The 17,773-nt window shown below is 44.0% G+C and overlaps 1 protein-coding gene across 1 annotated transcript in view; it reads left to right on the top strand.

Moving 5' to 3' along the window:
* The window catches only part of enox1 (ecto-NOX disulfide-thiol exchanger 1), a 106,476-nt gene that overhangs the window by 69,650 nt on the left and 19,053 nt on the right, over positions 1-17,773 (top strand). The window contains 7 exon segments of the mRNA XM_051074026.1: positions 3,746-3,892; positions 4,787-4,924; positions 11,812-11,979; positions 12,695-12,901; positions 12,979-13,212; positions 15,659-15,675; positions 15,677-15,872. Of these exon segments, the coding sequence (XP_050929983.1) occupies positions 3,883-3,892; positions 4,787-4,924; positions 11,812-11,979; positions 12,695-12,901; positions 12,979-13,212; positions 15,659-15,675; positions 15,677-15,872 (970 nt within the window). The 5' untranslated portion in view covers positions 3,746-3,882.

Raw genomic sequence — 17,773 nt, 5'->3', positions numbered from 1 at the left:
GTGGTGGAGAGGTGAGGAAAAGAGCTGCTGCAGAGAGAGAGAGACAACACATCGCAGAGGAGGTCGTCTTCAAGTCTGTGATGGTACATTACATCCTCAAACACACACACACACACACACACACACGGACAGTTGAGTTAAAAAAAAAACAAGATCAGCAGTAGAACAAAGAGACGGTTGCTGCAGACAGCACATAGCTCCAGGTGTTTGTGTCTGTTTAGATTTCACCTCCATTAAACATATGATTCTTACCTGTGTGTGTGTGTGTGTGTGTGTGTGTGTGTGTCAAACTGATGTGATGCTCTCACTCAGACAGCACAGAGGGAGATGTTAGCAGCTCTGGTATTTTGCATAAGCCCTGAATCAACCTGATTGGCTGCCAGGCTCGTGCACGTGCAGGAGAGAGTGCACGTGGTACATGTAGCAGAAAATTCAGGAAAACCGACTTTAATTCCCAACCCAAATCTCTGACTCTTCATATCAGACTGTGATTTCTGTTTCTGTTAAGCTGAAAACATCAACGTATGTATTTAAGTGTGAAGACCTCCAGACAGAGGCTGAACTGAGGAGCTGCATAAAGGACCAGTGCAGGATAAATATGGTTCAACCTGTGATTCAGGCAGAGCTGCTGTAGTGGAGTCAGAGAATAAAACTACAGAGCTGGAAATGAGCAGAAAAAGGTTCTTTAACAGAGTGAATCTGACTCGTAGGAACAAGCCTGACAGAGAAGAGTGACCGTGGAGGATTGTCGGTTCATCCTGAGGGGAACATGAATGTCCAGAGTACGTTTCTTGGAGATGTTTGAGCGTTAGCAGACTGACGCAGAGCCGCGCTGCTAACGTGACTAAACAAGATAAATCTGTCTTAAAATAAACTCTTGGATTTCTGCGATGCTGCAGAGTGAAGCCTCCTCGACTCATCATAAGCCTCTGCTTCATCCACCAACCACCACCCCTCCTCCTCCTCCTCCTCCTCCTCTGTATCGCTGGGGACCTAATTCTGCCTGCAGGATGTGTTTGTGTGTGTGTTCCTGTTCTCCTGCCTTTGTGAGGACCTTGACAGAGAAGACATTTTCTCAGGTCTTTTCTTTTTCAAAGGGCTGTTAGAGGGTTGAGCCCTGGTTAAGGTTAGAATCAAGTTTAAGATTGTGCATCATGTCAGTGTGAGTACAAGCGTGTATATGAGTGTGTGTCAGGCCTGTGCTGTGGTGTGTGAGAGTCATGGTCCATGGTCATGTGACTGTCGGTATCTACATGTAAAGCCTCAGTATCTGACTCGCCTCCTCAGACTCTAAGATACAACTTCTGTCCAAACATGACAGTTATAATAAAGATTCATCACTGCAGAGGAGAAAATGCTTATTTTGGGTTCAAGTGGTGAGTCTGCCCAAACTACATGATGTGGTGTGTAGCCATTAACAAAAAGTCATTGATATGATTGTGTCTCAATTAAAGTGGGATGTGTTGTGGGGCTCAGCTGGTTTCCTGGTGTCAGATGTGAATAATGGTGATTGCTGCAGAGCAGTGGGCTGACAGAGAGAGAGAGAGAGAGCGACGTGTCCGGCATACCAAACGCTCAGCTCTACAGTATTACACTTCAAATCCCTCATCAGAGACGGTGGAGGAGATACTGCTCCTGGCAAATACACAGTCGCAATACCAGAACCCTTTATGGTTCTGTAGAGACACAGCTCACCCTATTTCATCAGTGGTGTCTTTGTTATATGTAATGTTTGTTTCTGCTACGTTAACCTGAACATTTCTGTAGGAGAGATTTAAATTCACAGTTCAGTCCATCCAGTCTACACCAGACTTGGACCAGATGTGTTCTCTGGGGGACTCTGTTGGGGTGTACTGTGGGAATATGGGGCACTGGGGTTGTCAAACATATTTTCAGTGGGTGTTGGACTCCTTCAACGTTGTCCCCTCTCTCCAGTCCTGTTTGAGATATTGATGGACAGGGTCTCAAGGTGCAGCTGAGGTGAGGAGAACCTCAGAATTGTGTTGCTGCTCTTTGCAGATGATGTGGTTCTGTTGGCTCCAGATCTGAGGCCAGAAAACAGTGGGTTGTTTCCTCCCTGGGGGCTAGTTGCTGCCCCAAGTGAATGAATAGAGGTATCCTGGGGTGTTGTTCATGAGTGAGGGTAGGATGGAGCTGATTGGTGCTGCATCAGCAGTAATGTGGGCATTGTACTGGACAGTTGTGGTGAAGAGGGAGCTGAGCCAGAAGGTAAAGCTCTCAGTTTATCAGTCAGTCTACGTTCCAACCCTCACCTGTGGTCATGAGCTTTGGGTGGTGACCAAAAGAATGAGATCACAGATACAACTGGCCAAATGAGTTTCCCAGTATCCCATGTGGCCTGGGATCCCTCAGGAGGAACTGGAGAATGTGGGTGGTGACGGGGTTGTCTGGAACACCCTGCTTAACCTGATGTCACTGCGACCTGACCCTTAACACGAGGAAGAGCATAGGTGGCTTTTAAAGAACCTGGTCATGGTTGTAAACAGTGTACATAACATAAATTGAGCTTTAACGCGCGGAGAAATATAAAGCTAAAGTGTAGTGTATTATTTTCTCTCCAAGCAAGCTCTAAGTATTGTGTACTCTGAAGATTGTATATGAGTATAATACGAGTTTAAATGCCATCTGTGCTTCGTCTTGGTCCTACATTGAATCATGTAACATAATTATGTTTCCATTTAGGACAGAACTCTAGAAAATGAGATTTCAGTCTCCAGAGACCATCCTGCACGTTGAACATATCCATTTTCTTCACCTGATTATGCTGCTGTGGGTCACTGAGGGATGGAAACTGTATGTTTGTGCAAGAGGCAGGTTTTCAGCTTCTCATGTGTCTGTGACAGACTGAAAAGCTGAAACCTGAATTTCCATAAAATTTCCATAAAATATACGTAGTGAAAAACGCAGGAGGTGATTTAACAACACTTTGCTGAAGGTATTTCTAGAATCCTCAAAGGATGGATGATGAGTCCAGGTTCAGGTCAGTATAAACGGCACATCTCCTTTTGTACAACACATGAAAAATTTGGCTAATAATATACTTTTCATGCCTCTGTGCTGGCGACAGCCCTGACTGCAGTGTCTGGAAACCCTGATGAATAACCTTATTAATGCTGAAAAGAAATTCATCAAGTCTAATTAAAGTCTAATGTCCTGCTGTCAGTCATTTCAGACGTGCGAGTGCAGCTTAGTAGCAGATCTATACAGGAAGCGATCTCAGTGGGCACCAGCAGTGCTGTTTCCTGGTCTGACCTCTGCTAATGACTGACGTGGATGCAGCTGAGTTGTGGCCTGTCAGACAGAACTGAGGAATTTGTTCAGAACCACCAAGCTCTGTCAGTTTGTTCCTCTGATCTTTTCCATGTGGCTTCGACAGCTCGGCTCAGCACAGGGGTGGTGAGACTGGTAATGAGTGAGATGCCGGCCCACTAACAACACACATACAGGGTCCGAGTGTGTGTGCTTTCTTAGACTCTTACTGTGGCTGAAAAGTTGTGTCGGTGTGTGTGAATCAAAGTGTGTGTGTGTGTGTGTGTGTGTGTGTGTGTGTGTGTTTTAAGCAGCTTTCCCTGTTGGAAAGTCAGCTGGGATCCTAAGCTTGCTTCTTAATTACCTAAAGACTTCTTGGGTTTTTGCGTCAGCTTCTTCGCGATGATTCATCATCACTCTCAGGGATTTTTTTCTGACTTTGCCTTCATCTCTCCCTGTCTTTTTTTCTCCACAGGTGGACTGCAGTTGCTGCTCTGACTGGATGAGCCTGTCTGTTCACCCATCCATCAGTCCATCCCTCCATCCCTCCATCAGTCAGAGGAAGGATCTGATGAGAGGACTGCAGAGAGAGGAGAGAAGAGACCACCTGCTATGGCCAGTGGTACAGAGCAAAATAATAAACCCACATCCCAGAAAAGAACCAGTGTGCTTTCCATTCAGCTAACATGGCTCTCCTGCTCCAGTCCGACTGAACACAGATCTACAGCTGTGTCACAGAAAGTGTTTGACACCAACAGACAACTAAAAAGTGTCAGTTTGAAAAAGGATGTTAACAAACTTTTAATACAAAAGTCCCAAGCAGTTAGTGAGCATCAAGGTTCAGGAGGATTTCAAACAGTAGATGGTGTGTTCAACCCCTGAATGATGATTTTTTTAGGTTTGGTAAGGAATATTGACAGAGTACAGTCCTATCATTCAGTCAGTGTCAGCACCTCTTTAAAATACATTTAATACTGAAATAACACAAGACCAGCAGAAGCAATAAACCAGTTACACCCTGGTCACTGAAAATTCTGGACTTTGATTGGCTGGAAGGTGTGGATTAACTTCAAGTGAACAGTTAAACTGGAAGCCTGTGGTGCATCAGTATTGAAGTGTGGGTAACAACAGCTGAACCTTAGCTTCAGCGACTGGAGCTAAGGTTATTTGTATTAACTACCACCAACAACAGCAGTGAAAACAACAAAAATGTCACTTTAAATGTGTCCCATATTTGTGTGAATTCAGAAGTCCAAATCAACTACTGTGTGTACTTGTTGGGTCTTTTCCCTCACATGTGATAGCCTAAATAAAATCTACAGCCTGATTAGTTTCAGGCTCATGTAGAGTCAGTGTGACAATGATGGCGGATCTTGATCAGTTTCTAGGTCAGGTGGCTGATGGATGGAGAAAGTATGATTAGCAGAATGGACAGCAACCCCCCAGTCTTTTTTTATTTTGTCATATCCCTCCATCTTGTGTCTGACGTCTGTGTGTCTGCTGGTCTCTGGTGTAGCAGCTGATGGCGTAGGAAGTCTGGGTGCCGAGCAGAACCACCTGAGTGTCCCCGTCACTGATCATGGAGCCTGGGCCACGGCCATGAACAACCTGGGCATCATGCCTGTGGGCATCAGTGGGCAGCAGCTGGTTTCAGGTACCTTCTTCTCTGAACTTATTTCACCTCCAGTCGAGTGCTGGGTGTGGACTGCTTTCAAATTTAGAGCAAATGGAAAAAGGAATGAGTGCACAGAGCGATGGAAAGTACACATTTTGACATCTTTCATTTTTACATGCTGCTCACTAAACATCACCCATCCCTCACAAAGTCTCCAGGTAAACTAACATAATAAGGTTTTTCTACTGTGGCCACACTGAGCCATGAGCCCAAGGAGTTTACCAGGCCTCCAAACTCCCCATATCCCAGTCTGATCCAACATAGTGTGGTGGGGGCACTGTCCTGCTGGGGAAGGCCCCTGCCATTGGGGAGTGCTATTGTTATGGGGCACAGCTAGAGACCAAACCAGACCTAACTGGGCTTGTGGAAAACCCTCTACGTCAGCAGTGATGGAAACAGCTCGGCTACAGAGGAGGGACAAACTTAAAAGATTTCAGTCATTCATTGTCATGCTTTAGTTTCAAACAAACGCTCTAGGCTCAGAGTTTCAGACACTTTCCTGGAAATGAGTTGTAGCTTTTTATGCAGTTTTATCTGTCAGTGTGTGCTGGGTACTGATGAGAACTGATAGTCACTGTCTTTAAATCGTCTCATGTGGAAAATCCTTTAAATCAGCTTCTAGACAATGGGACACTCGTATGTCCAAATTGTATTGTATTGTACTTTTAGTAGTAACAGTCTTGTGAGTAGCAATAGAAGAAGTAGTAGGGTTAGAAATACTCTTTGTACCGGGAACAGTAGCATCAGCTGTAGTAACAGTATTTAGAGCAGTAGTAGAAGTAAAATTAGGAGTAAAAACAGTGGTGGTAGTAGCAGTAGTGGCAATGGCACCAGCAGTAGCAATTGTTGTAGTAAGAGTAGAAATAGTAAAATAGCAGTAGTGAGTATTAGTGGTAGTGGCTGGCAGTAGTAGACGTAGTGGTGGATGGATGGTTGCACTGACCCCTAGATTTATCTGACAACCCTTTGGAGGGGCCAGGCCCCCAGGTTTGGAACCAGTGGACTAAAATATCTGACGCATCTGTACCTGGAGCAGCTACAACAGTAAACTGCTGCTGAAGCATCGATGACTTGGGTAATACCTCTGTACTTTTACTTACTTACTGCTGGAGTATTTTTAAACTGTTGTATTGATACTTCTACTGGAGTGAAAGATCCGAGTACTGCTTCCAATCTGTGACACTGTGTTAAAGAGGGCAGGGCTGGAAAACCACTCGACACAACAGAAACTCCAGCATCTGGATGTAATAAATACCTCTGCTCTCATTTCATGATTTTTCCCAGTAGAGTCTAATGTAAACTGAGAAAAACACTGATCAGATCCTGGATCAGATTGGGATCTGGGGAGTTTGGAGACCAGGTCAACACCTTTTGTCGTGTTTTTGTGGTGTGGTGGGAGCATTGTCCTGCTGGGGGAGGTCCCAGGTGTACAACAACGTTTAGGTGGTGGTACAAGTCAAAGTAACATCCAGACGAATGAAGGAGCTGAGGTTTCCCAGCAGAACACTGGACTGTAACGAGATGACCAATGTTATTCACTCCACCTGTCAGAGGTTTAATGTGGAGGCTGATCAGTGTGCACAGTCCTGGAGCTTTATCAGTCCCTCAGCAGTGTGTACAGTACAGTATGGCTGTACTCCAAACACCAGTCTCACTTGTTATTGCAACAAAAACTACACTAAGCTCTGCATGTAGCCACTCAATTTCATTTTCTGTTTCTCTGGGCTTAATTTTACCTTGGAATCTATTTATGAAATTGTCTTTCTGAGACGTGGGGATTTGTCTGAGCTTTGTGGTTGTGTGTCTTTCCACCACATAAAGGCCCAGGGGTTTGTCATTGTATAAGTGCTGCATTGTGGGGGTTTATTAAATGAGCACGTGGGGAGATTTGTTGAGTTTTTTGCGTTAAGCCCAGAATAATTGAATGCATGGATTTAACTGAGAGAAGCTGTGATGGGCAGAGAGGGGCTGTTGTGAGGAGGGGCGGACAGCAACATAGCAACCTAATTCCACTGGACCAGAGTGGAAATATTAAAATGATGACACGATATTATAACAGTGGTGATGTGATGCTGATTAGATTCCACCTCTGGCAACAGCTGCAGCTCTCCTCCCTCTTGAAAAGTACATGTGGGAGCAGTTAGATGATGAAAGGCTGAAAGAAGCCGAAAAAAGACAGAAAAAAGGAGGACGAGTGAATCTAATGAATGTGCATTAAAGGGTCAGTTCAACCAAAAACATGTTTAAAACCTCCCAGAGAATTTACACTTTACACAAAGTTTGTAAGTATAATGATGAAAATATTTCTTGTTACTGTTACTCTGAGAGACACTGATAAGCCAATAGCTCCAACCCTATGAGACCTGGACTCTACCAGACCCTGAGGTCCCTGAGGTATCAGGCCTTAGCAGCAGATCCTTTAAGTCCTGTAAGTTGTGAGGTGGAGTCGACATGGATCAGACTCGTTCCACCACATCCCACAGATGTTTGATTGGACTGGGGAATTTAGAGTCCAGGGGTCGTATCTCCTAACTGTTTGGTAACCATGGTAACCAGGGTTAAGACCTGATACAGGCGGACAGTTCCTAACTTCAGACAAGAAAGGTTTCTTAAATAACCTGTCTTAACCTCAGGACGAGTGTTAACAACATCCTGACTTTGGCTTTTCCTCCACTGAACCTGTTTAACATGTCACCAGGTGGAACGTATGGCAGACCCTAACACTGTGTGGCTGTTTGATGACCAAACGCTCGTTAGTACCATAATTTCCAGACTATTGAGCGCACCTGAATATAAGCCGCACCCACTAAATTTAAAAAGAAAAAAAGAAGTACATATACAGGCCGCACTTGTCTATAAGCAGCAGGTGTCTAAATGTTTTTGCGGCATGAAGCTTGTTAGCCCGTAAAAATCTACAAATTAGCCACATCATTGTTTAAGCCGCAAGGTTCAAAGCATGTGAAAAAAGTATCAGCTTATAGTCCGGAAATTACGGTAGATACAGGCCACCCCGGGCCATGATCCTGCAGTAAGTGGCTGCTACACACAGCTGTAGAGAGGCTGACCCGGGTCACATGGGGCTGCCCTGGTCGTAGTGCAGCTGACTAATAAGCTTCGGTTTTTGCCAAAGGAGATTTTCAGAGTGAAGTGGCCAACACAGCAAATCTCAGCCTGCTATGTCACACAATCTAACTGAGGTGACAAAAGCAATTAGTGATTTAGCCGCTCATTAGTTTCCAAGAGGAGAATAATTCACCATAAACCAAGAGGCTTTCTACCACAGCTGTCAGATGCCCTGTGGAATCGGACTGGTTGATGAGTCTTTATTTCCTATCAAAGCCTCCAGAAGAGTAGTGCTGGTTGCTAGGGAATAGATGGATAACCAGTGTTGAATTGAGTGTTTAGGATTCTCTAACCTGAGATTCCAAAAGTTAACTTAACCTCACAGGACTGAAAGGATCTGCTGCTGCTGTTACATCAGAGACCTTCAGAGATCAGGTGGAGCATTAACAGCAGGTTACTCACCAATCGCTTCAGACAATGTTGTGTTGTACTATTACAAAGTGGGATTTCAAGACGGACCAAGGCTAGCTGGTTAGCATGCTAATGTCAGTAGAAGAAAAAAATGATGCTAAATTGACAATGTTTTCTTGTGCTTTTAATGCTAACATGTAACAACAGCAAAAACTTACATATACCACCTTTAATTTAAATGAGTATCAAGTTTCATATGCACTGTGTATGTTTTGTACATAAAAATCTTGATCTGTAATTGAAATAGCGAGTGAAGTTCAGATAAATGTAATCTAGTAAAAAGGTCAATATTTCAAGTGCTGGAGAAGTAGAAAGAGACATTAAAAGAAAATCCTGGAGTAAAATACAAGTACCTCAAATTTATCAAAACAATACTTGAAAATGTTCTTAATTAGATTCACTGTGGATCAACGGTTTGTTCAGGGTTAATTCTGAGGATACTCCAGTGTTGGGTTATAATTAGGATTAATTTTAACCCTCACTGTGGTATGTATGAATGTGTCTTGACTGATGAGATCTCACCTTGAGGGTAATTACAGCCAGATGTTTCTCAGCAAGGCTGAAGCAGCTCTCGTCTCTTAATGCTTCTGGTGAAATTCAGTCGTAAAATAATTACAATTAAAAGCATAAATACTCTTTTTCTTCTGTCAGAGCCTCTCTCTCCCTTCCTTGGCTCTGGTTTTGTTTTTTCTCCTCCCAGTGTGTGTGTTTTATTTCTTTCTACATTTCTTCCTCAGTCGTCTTGTGTTTCTGTCCCTGGCAGACACAGCCGAGCACAGAGCCAGAGAAATGAACCTGGCTCGAATCATTTTGGCTCTGGGAGAAAAAGCTGTGAGCAAAAAGCAGCCTTATGTGATTATGATGAATGTGTGGCACAAAGACTTGTAATTTACCTGTCGGGGTTATCGCAGACGACGCTTTAATGAGTTTTCCTAAGACCTGAAGAGTCTGCGAATGCATCCCGGCTACAGATGCTCAGATTTATGGAAGATTATCTTTCCAAGTGGATTTTTTTCCTTTTTACCTCCAATAATGATTGTGCAGGGCTTCTTTATTTTTGCCAAGCAAAACTCTGTGCAGAAAGTGTTTTATAGCTCTTTAGCCCACAGCACTCAGGAGAGAATATTTAGGAAATACTGAGATTGTGTTGACCAATGAATAGCATCTTAAAGGAGGTAAAACTAAAAGTTCAGTCAAGGAACTGACGTTGAATGGATCATTAGCCTCTGTGACTACCACCTGTGCTGGTTTAAAGGTGGGCTGATATGGAGCCTCTGCTCCACCCCTGTGGCTTTTATACCGAACAGCGAGGTGGAATGATGGTGCAATATTCCCCTTAATGTCAGAGGATTCATCCTCAGGAGAATATGGATGTCTGCACAAGATTTCACTGCAGTCCATCCAATAACGGTTGAGATGTTTCTGTCTGAACCAAAGTGGTGGACCGAGCGACTGCTGTCCCCACTGATCCGACTCCTTTCATTGGACCTACTTCTCCACATTTCAATGTCTCAAAACCTCGACATGAAAAACTGAAATTATTTATACACCATTACAAGGATGTAAAACATGTTCCCTGTGATTTGATGCAACATTATTTTGCAGTCACAAAGGAAAGGACAGAGTGAGGGCTGCCAGGAGAAACACGATCTACACGATAACATGCACGCCACCTTCTAAAACCAACTGGAAATGTGAAAAGCCTCTCTGCCTGTGTGCTGATGATTGTTTCAGGTAAAGACTGAGTGTGCGCTGACTGTTGAGAGCAGCAGGAGTAAAAGCTTTCACACTAAATCAATGGTGCATTCTATCAATCCTCTGCACTGAGCAGCAAAAGAAACATTTCTTTCTATTAAATGACTGTAAGGGACATTTGTCCTTTCCTCATGTGACAGCTTCTCTCGCCTGTAATTTGAATCACTTTATTCTCCTTGGTGTTGTGGCTGCGTGGGCAGAAGCGGCGGCGGTGGCGGCAGTGGCGGTGGCGGGGGGCGTTGGGGTGTGTGTGGAGATTTTCCGCTGACATTTGGTTCCTCCTGCTCCCTTGTTATTGCAGTGTTGGAGATAGGAACATGCGACGCTGCACCGCCCTCCTCAACCCTGCCCGCTCTATTTTCACCCAGACAGCTGAAACATTGCTCCTGTCACCTCTGTCCTCTCACTGTTTATCTTCCCCCTTCTTCCTCACTTTCTCTTTTTTTTCCTAGAGAACAGACATTTTCTTCTTCCCTCCGTCTCCTTCTCTCTCCTCTACCTTTTCCATTAGCACCCCGGAGATATTGTTTTCTTCTCTTTTCAGACCCAGTCTCCATTTACTCTCCTCTTATCTGTGTTTTCTTCCTGATAGCGAAGCTATATTTCTCTTAGTTTTTCCTCTGGTTGTGATTTATTTCTGTATTTTGATACATTAGAGTTTCACAACCTTCTCTTGCCTGATGCCAAATTCCTTTATGACCGTTGTAATCAGAGTCATCGGCCTAATTTGATGAATTTTGGGTACAAATTACAGTTTGGAAATATGAAACATTAAATGGAAAATGCATCAATTTTCAGTGTGTTACCAAGAACGAGTGCATATGTGGAAATAAATATAGATAAATATCAGAGAGAGCTGAGTGAAGTCTGATAAATCACAGTCGTGGCCAAAGACATTATTTTCTCGTGTTGTCTGTCACATCCTTGTGAACATAATATCTCAGTATCATCTTGAGGGACCTTCCTCATATTTGGCACAAACATTCACATGCATTCAAGGATGAACTGATTAGATTTTGGTGGTCAAATGTCAAAGGTCACTGTGATAACTCAAGACCTCACACACTAATGACCTGCAACAGAGGTGGTTGGTGGAGGCAAACAACCCTGAGGTGCTAAAGTATAGTAATGAATAAAAATTCCTGTACAGCTCATTTCAGGACAGAGATCTTATCACACCAACATCTGTTTGGTCTATCTATATGGTCATTAGACCTAAACCCCAGCTGAGGCTGATGGGAACATCATTAGTTCTGCAGGTATCTGGTCAGAAGCCAATGTCCTGGACAAATTAAAATGTCGACCTGATGAAGGCACTGGGGGAAAACTCAGAGGATCATCAGAGTCATTACAGTTCATCCTGAGGAGAACATGAACATCTGAACCTCATTTCATCCCAGTCCGTCCAAAAGTTGTTGAGAAAGTTTACTTAAAACCACAAATGTGAAGCTGACAGTGGCATCAGGTGAAACTCTGAGGATTACCAAAGTCAGTTAGATTCATCCTCTGGGATCCTGACTCGGTGGACTGACTGACGTCATTCTGAGTCCTGACCTGTTGTGTTGTTCTGTCCTCAGACTCTCTGTGCATCCAGAGGTTCGACCCCGGCCTGGGCCTCATCGCACCCATAAACCCCATGATGGCGGGCATCAGCCTGGTCCCTCCCCCACCCGTACCCCCCGACATGCCGGTCATCAAGGAGATTATCCACTGCAAGAGCTGCACCCTGTTTCCCCAGAACCCCAGTAAGACCCCACACTGCACTACAGCTGAGCCCATCACTCAGGGACTCAGTTTTAGTGTAGAAGAAAGGAAAGTGTTTCAAAAGACCAGTCGCTGGTGCTGCCTCAGGTGTTTCCAAAGCTCTCATGTGTGATCAGGACTGTCAGCTGCTGCTGATGGAAAGACATGGTCACAGATGAAGACCTGGTTTTAGAAACCAGTTTAGTCTGTTTGGAATTTTTCTTGCAGGAAAGAAAAAGTAAAGAAGAATCTATGAAATGTCAAAATGATGATGTTGTGTTACAGAAACAGGTTGTTTCTATTCATAACAGCAATAACAAGCTACAGTAGGCATCACTTAACAAAGATTACACTGTGTTCAAATTCTACCTCAGTGTATAATGTGAGGAGAATGAACTCCTGATGAAAACCAGAACTTCATCAAAATCTGCAGAAAACACATCAAGACAAAAACGTCATCTTGAAAATATAAAAATGAATTAAAGTGTGAGATGATTTCTGAAATAATAATGATAATAATTATACAAAATACAAACCAATTTTAACACAGAAATCTAAAGTCTAAGAAACATGGAGCATCGAGAAAGACTCGATAGTCAGAGGTTTGACTCCTTCTGTCTGCATTTCCTGTCTCAACTGTTAGTATCTAATAAATGCTTAAAAAGAATAACAGTGATGATGATGATGATGATGATGATGGCTGTCATCATCCCTCAGACCTGCCTCCGCCCTCGACTCGGGAGCGCCCCCCCGGCTGTAAGACGGTGTTTGTCGGTGGTTTGCCGGAGAACGCCACAGAGGAGATCATCAGGGAGGTGTTCGACCAGTGCGGGGAGATCACCGCTATCCGCAAGAGCAAGAAGAACTTCTGCCACATCCGCTTCAGTGAGGAGTTCATGGTGGACAAGGCCATCTACCTGTCAGGTGAGAACACGCCGACGTGCAGCCACAACACCAAGACTGACGAGATGTTTCTAAGAGAACGAGCGTCTCTCCTCCAGGGTATCGGATGCGTATCGGGTCCAGCACTGATAAGAAGGACTCAGGGAGGATCCATGTGGACTTCGCCCAGGCCAGAGACGACCTGTACGAGTGGGAGTGTAAACAGCGCCTGCTGGCCAGAGAGGAGAGACACCGCCGCAAGATCCACGAGGACCGGCTGAGGCCGCCGTCTCCTCCTCCTATCGTACACTACTCTGAACATGAGGCGGCGATGTTAGCGGAGAGGCTGAAAGGTGAGTCATCACACAGACACACACAGTTTCAGTTAAAGACTCAGCTGGTCCAGTATCTGATGACAGGTTTCAGTCCAGTCTGAGCCACCTGGATCTTCAGGAGGCTGGAGATGAGCAGGCGTGGTCGCATCAGTCTGAATCATGTTCTGCTTCTCAAAGCTGATTTAGAAGTCACTGTTAACAACACTGCAAATGTGATTGTCAACACATCTGTTGTCCTGTGTGTGTGTGTGTGTGTGTGTGTGTGTGTGTAATCTCCTGTGCAGCTCTGCAGATCACCTGCTGGGATCCCTAATAACCAGCAGGAGTGAATCAGGCAGGAACCTGCACAATTATTGATGTTCTCCGTCCTTGTTTGTAGCGGCCGTGAAGACGCTGATACAAACAACTGTGTTTGTGTACAACAGCCGTCAGACACTGAGACAACAGAGCAGAGCTGAGGATGGTTTAACACCACGTCAGTGCAGTACAGTATGTTGTTATTGTTGTGTAGCAGCTGCAGATGTTGGAGAACAACCATCAGAAAAGATCTGGTCCAAAGGGATCTGCAGCCACCAAATGGCCCAAATTTAGTTTGTGTTTATTTACTTTTGTGTTTGTGTAACTGATGATTGATGAGTGATGGCGGAGCTGGACCTGAGCAGGAAGGTGTTTGTTAAATGAACAATTCTTCATTTATTAATGAATAAGTGTTAATGATAAAATCTCAGTTCATTTTACTCTCATCTCTTTGTAATGCATTAAGATGTTGTAAATAAGGAAAATACAGCTTGAGAAATAAAATAAGACAGAGTCAGTTCTCATCAGACAGAGATCAAACCTTACGTTAGACAGACACAACACAACAACCAGTTTTATCATAATTATTAATGATGATCTGTGTGTATGATGAGGAGAGAGATGTGATGGGCAGAGATGACCCGTGGGAGTGAACTGACGGAGGAGGTGGATGAGTGAGAGGTGAGTGATGAGGGATGTTGTTGTGGAGGGATGTGAAGGTCACTCCTCCTCCTCCACCTCCACCTCCTCCACCTTTTTTATTTTAATCTCATTCTAATCCAGTAGACTGCTCGTTACTGTTGGTTCTATGCTTTATAACTGCTCTGTCTCTGTCTGTGCAGATGTAGCAGTTTTCTGAGGCACCGTCATGAAACAAAAATAATGAAGAAATAAAATAGAAGCTGTGTTTTTCTGCAGCAGAAAAAAAACATATGATTTCCTTGCAGTTGGACTTGTATTGTGTCTCAGTTACACCATAATATAAAGATCATAGAGTAAGTCTCTCTCTCCCTGCCTGTGCTCTGATTCGTTGGTGTTTGCCTCTTCAGCCTCGGCGCAGATTTCCCATCCATCTTCTAATACCTAACATAAACAAGCATGTTTTCTCTCTGAATAACCTTTGTGAATTCATTCTTCACCTCAAACAGCAGGGGAAATAAATTTCCATTATTCCTTCAGTCATCCCCGTTCAGCAGCGCCTCATTGTGCTCGCTGTAATGTGACTGTAATCTGCTGCTGTGTATGAATGGGGCTTTATCAGAGCGGGGAAAAGTGTCTTCTTACAGGTTGTGTTGCAGTGGGTATTGAGCTCATTAAATGCTCTCTAATTCACTCTGTTCTGCTGTCGTCCGCGGCTCCGTGGCTCCGTTCAATTATTATTCAAATGGGGGGGAACGCACTCGATGGAGGCCCGCAGAGACTCAGCACTTTCTCTGACTGAGACTGAGCGCAGCTCGTGGTTTTGGTTGAAAAGTTGAAAATCAAAACGCCTTTTGTGTTCAGTGGCTGTGGCGTAATTCACAGAGCCGTGAACAGTGAACGCCCCGAGAGAAGGATTTTAATCCTCACTACCTGCTCTGCTGTTTGTTTAGCCTGACTGAATGTTAAAGGTCCCATGAAACAGTTTTCACATCTCACTCCTCAGTCACCGTTTGGTGTGAAGCTGCTCGAAAAAACTGAGGCATCAGGAGGGACTTAATTTTAGAGCTTAAAAGTAGGTGGGACCGAGGAAGGTCTGCCTCTGAAATCCTGTCCATTTTAAAGGACAAGTTTGACTCTTTCTGGAGGCTCAGCCACCGGTCAGAGGTGGAACAAAGTCCTTCATCACTGAATGGAAGTGAATTCATTTAAGATGCAGATTTTAAAATCAGTTCACTCAACAAACCTTCTGTCCATCAGTCGGGACAGAAGTTCGGTGATTGAATGTTTCTTGTTGAAATGTTGTAGTTCGTCATCTTTGAAGTTTAATGTCACAGCAGGTATGTTCTACTTTATCAAAGAATTGATGTTTTCTAACACCGTCCAACTGTAGAAGGCAATTATCATTAACATTTTATTGCCCAGCAATGAGCAATAAAATTGCTGAGCAGAGATCATCAACAAACCTTTGGTCATTATTTTACCTTCAGCTGAAAGTAGCTCACACTCCTCTACCTTTATCTCACAGATGACCATAAGTTCAGCTGAGGCCACGGCAGTGTTGTTCACCTGGATCGACCGCGGCGAAGTCAACCGCAGGACCGCCAATCACTTCTACTCCATGATCCAGTCAGCCAACAGCCACGTCCGCCGGCTGATGAGTGAGAAAGCTCAGCACGAGGAGGAGATGGAGCGCGCCAAAGAGGCCTTCAAGAACGCCCTGCTGGCCATATTAACACAGTGTAAGTAGCCTTCATTATTTTAAACACGTAGAGTCACAGTTGACAGAAGTTTCCAAGCAGACGGACGTGTCGCATGGAGGAAATTTTCACGATAATAACTGTGACTGTGCAGTTATTCAGGTAAGTTTGACTCATGACTTCACTTTCACACTTGTTCCATGTTTTTTAATTAATTTAGAGGAAAAACGTTTCAGCAGCTGGCTAGTAAACACTGGATAGATACGTTATAAATGTTAAAAATATCTTGGAACTTAAAGTGGCAATAGACAACGTTCCCCTCCAGTGTTTCCAAGTGATAATGAACCAGAAACCCTGATCTCAGAGCTGTGATAAGGGCAGAGGAAAACACCTGGTTGTTTTAATAAGTAGCAGGTTGGGTTACTGACTGATTTAGTAGAAATAATTCCACTGACTGTTGGTTGTCAGATAGATCCCATAAAGTCGGACCCAGACAAAAAGTCCAGGGCTGAATTTCTGTCCCAGTCTGACCACGGCTCTGTCCATTCAAGGTTCACTCTTTTTTTACTGCAGTTTCTATCACTGTCCCTCTTCACTCTTTTTTGCCTCCTCCGACTCTGCTGGGTCGAGTTTCCACAGTTTCCTCTGCCTGGGGAAAGCTACTGATAGCTACCAGGAAAACAAAGACCTGTCCTCTTTCTGTTTTAGTACATCGGTGGCAGAAAGACTTTCTCTTTGCTGAAAATTGAACCTTCATTTTTCCATGATAATTCCTACAATGTGGAAGACATAACTGCAGAATGAAAGTGAGGCTCATGGGGAACCAATCTAAACTATGTTGGTGTCATTATTCTGCAGCCATTACACTGTGCACGCAACATTTACTTCACAATGATAAGTTAAAACAAAAAGTTGTCTATTGTCATTTTAATAAACAATCTGTAAAATAAGACCCTTATCTTTGAACTGATGAGGAAACATTAAAGTGCTGAAACCTGACTGGGTGGTTCACCCAACTAGTTTGTTAACAGTGAACAGTTTAAGATGAAAAATCAGGAAGTAGTTTCAGGACATAACTGAAAACACTGATTGTTGTTATATTTCTGTTTGTCCATCCATCCATTACCTATACCACTTATCCCCGGAGGGTCGGGGGAGTGTTGAAGCCAATCCCAGCTGGCTCTGGTCAGTAAACTTTAGATCTCTGTAGAGTTTTCTTTATACTAAACTGGATTACACTGCAGCAGACATGATGCTGCAGGGTTTCAGGATGACTTTTTGTAATATTGTAGAACTGAAGCAGCATTAGAGTTAATACATAATGTGACAAACCAGTATCATCACCATGTCTTTGTTAAATTCAGCACACAGTGTGGCTGCACTCCTGATCACAGCCCCTCAGGCTGCTGCAGGGTGTGGTGCAGTCACAGATTATGGGGGTGCAGACCATGAAGCCATTTTCTCCACATCCATTTTAAAGCCTGCCTCGATGCAAGTCATTTACTCTGCGAGGATCGCAGCCCAGTCTCCATGACAACACTCCCCCATCCGTCTCACCATCAGCTCCATTATCTTTAGCTCACTGTGAGGTGGTGATTAGGTCAGTCGCACAGAGGTGTTAGAGTCAGTCAGTGTGTGACGGCGCTCTGACCTTTTCACTGTCAGGCCTCAGGAAATGCCCACACATGACGACCGACAAGCTGCTGTTAATACGTACAGACTGTAACTTGTTAGGACCAGTGACTGTAAACAAAGATGGACGACAGCGTTTCCATTTCATCCCTACTGTACAAAAATGAAGCCAAAATATCTCAGATACGATCATACAACCAAACTTATCAGTAAATGACACCAATTTGATTAGAATGACCTAAATGAACAGAAACCATCTTTGGAAAGATGTATTTGACAAATACTTTGATGTTTCCGTCCCATCCGCTAAC

This window comes from Lates calcarifer, linkage group LG1 (genome assembly GCF_001640805.2).
Source record: "Lates calcarifer isolate ASB-BC8 linkage group LG1, TLL_Latcal_v3, whole genome shotgun sequence".
NCBI lineage: Eukaryota > Metazoa > Chordata > Actinopteri > Centropomidae > Lates > Lates calcarifer.
The sequence above is the reverse complement of the archived record's forward strand: the minus strand, read 5'-3'. Positions and strand labels throughout refer to the sequence as shown.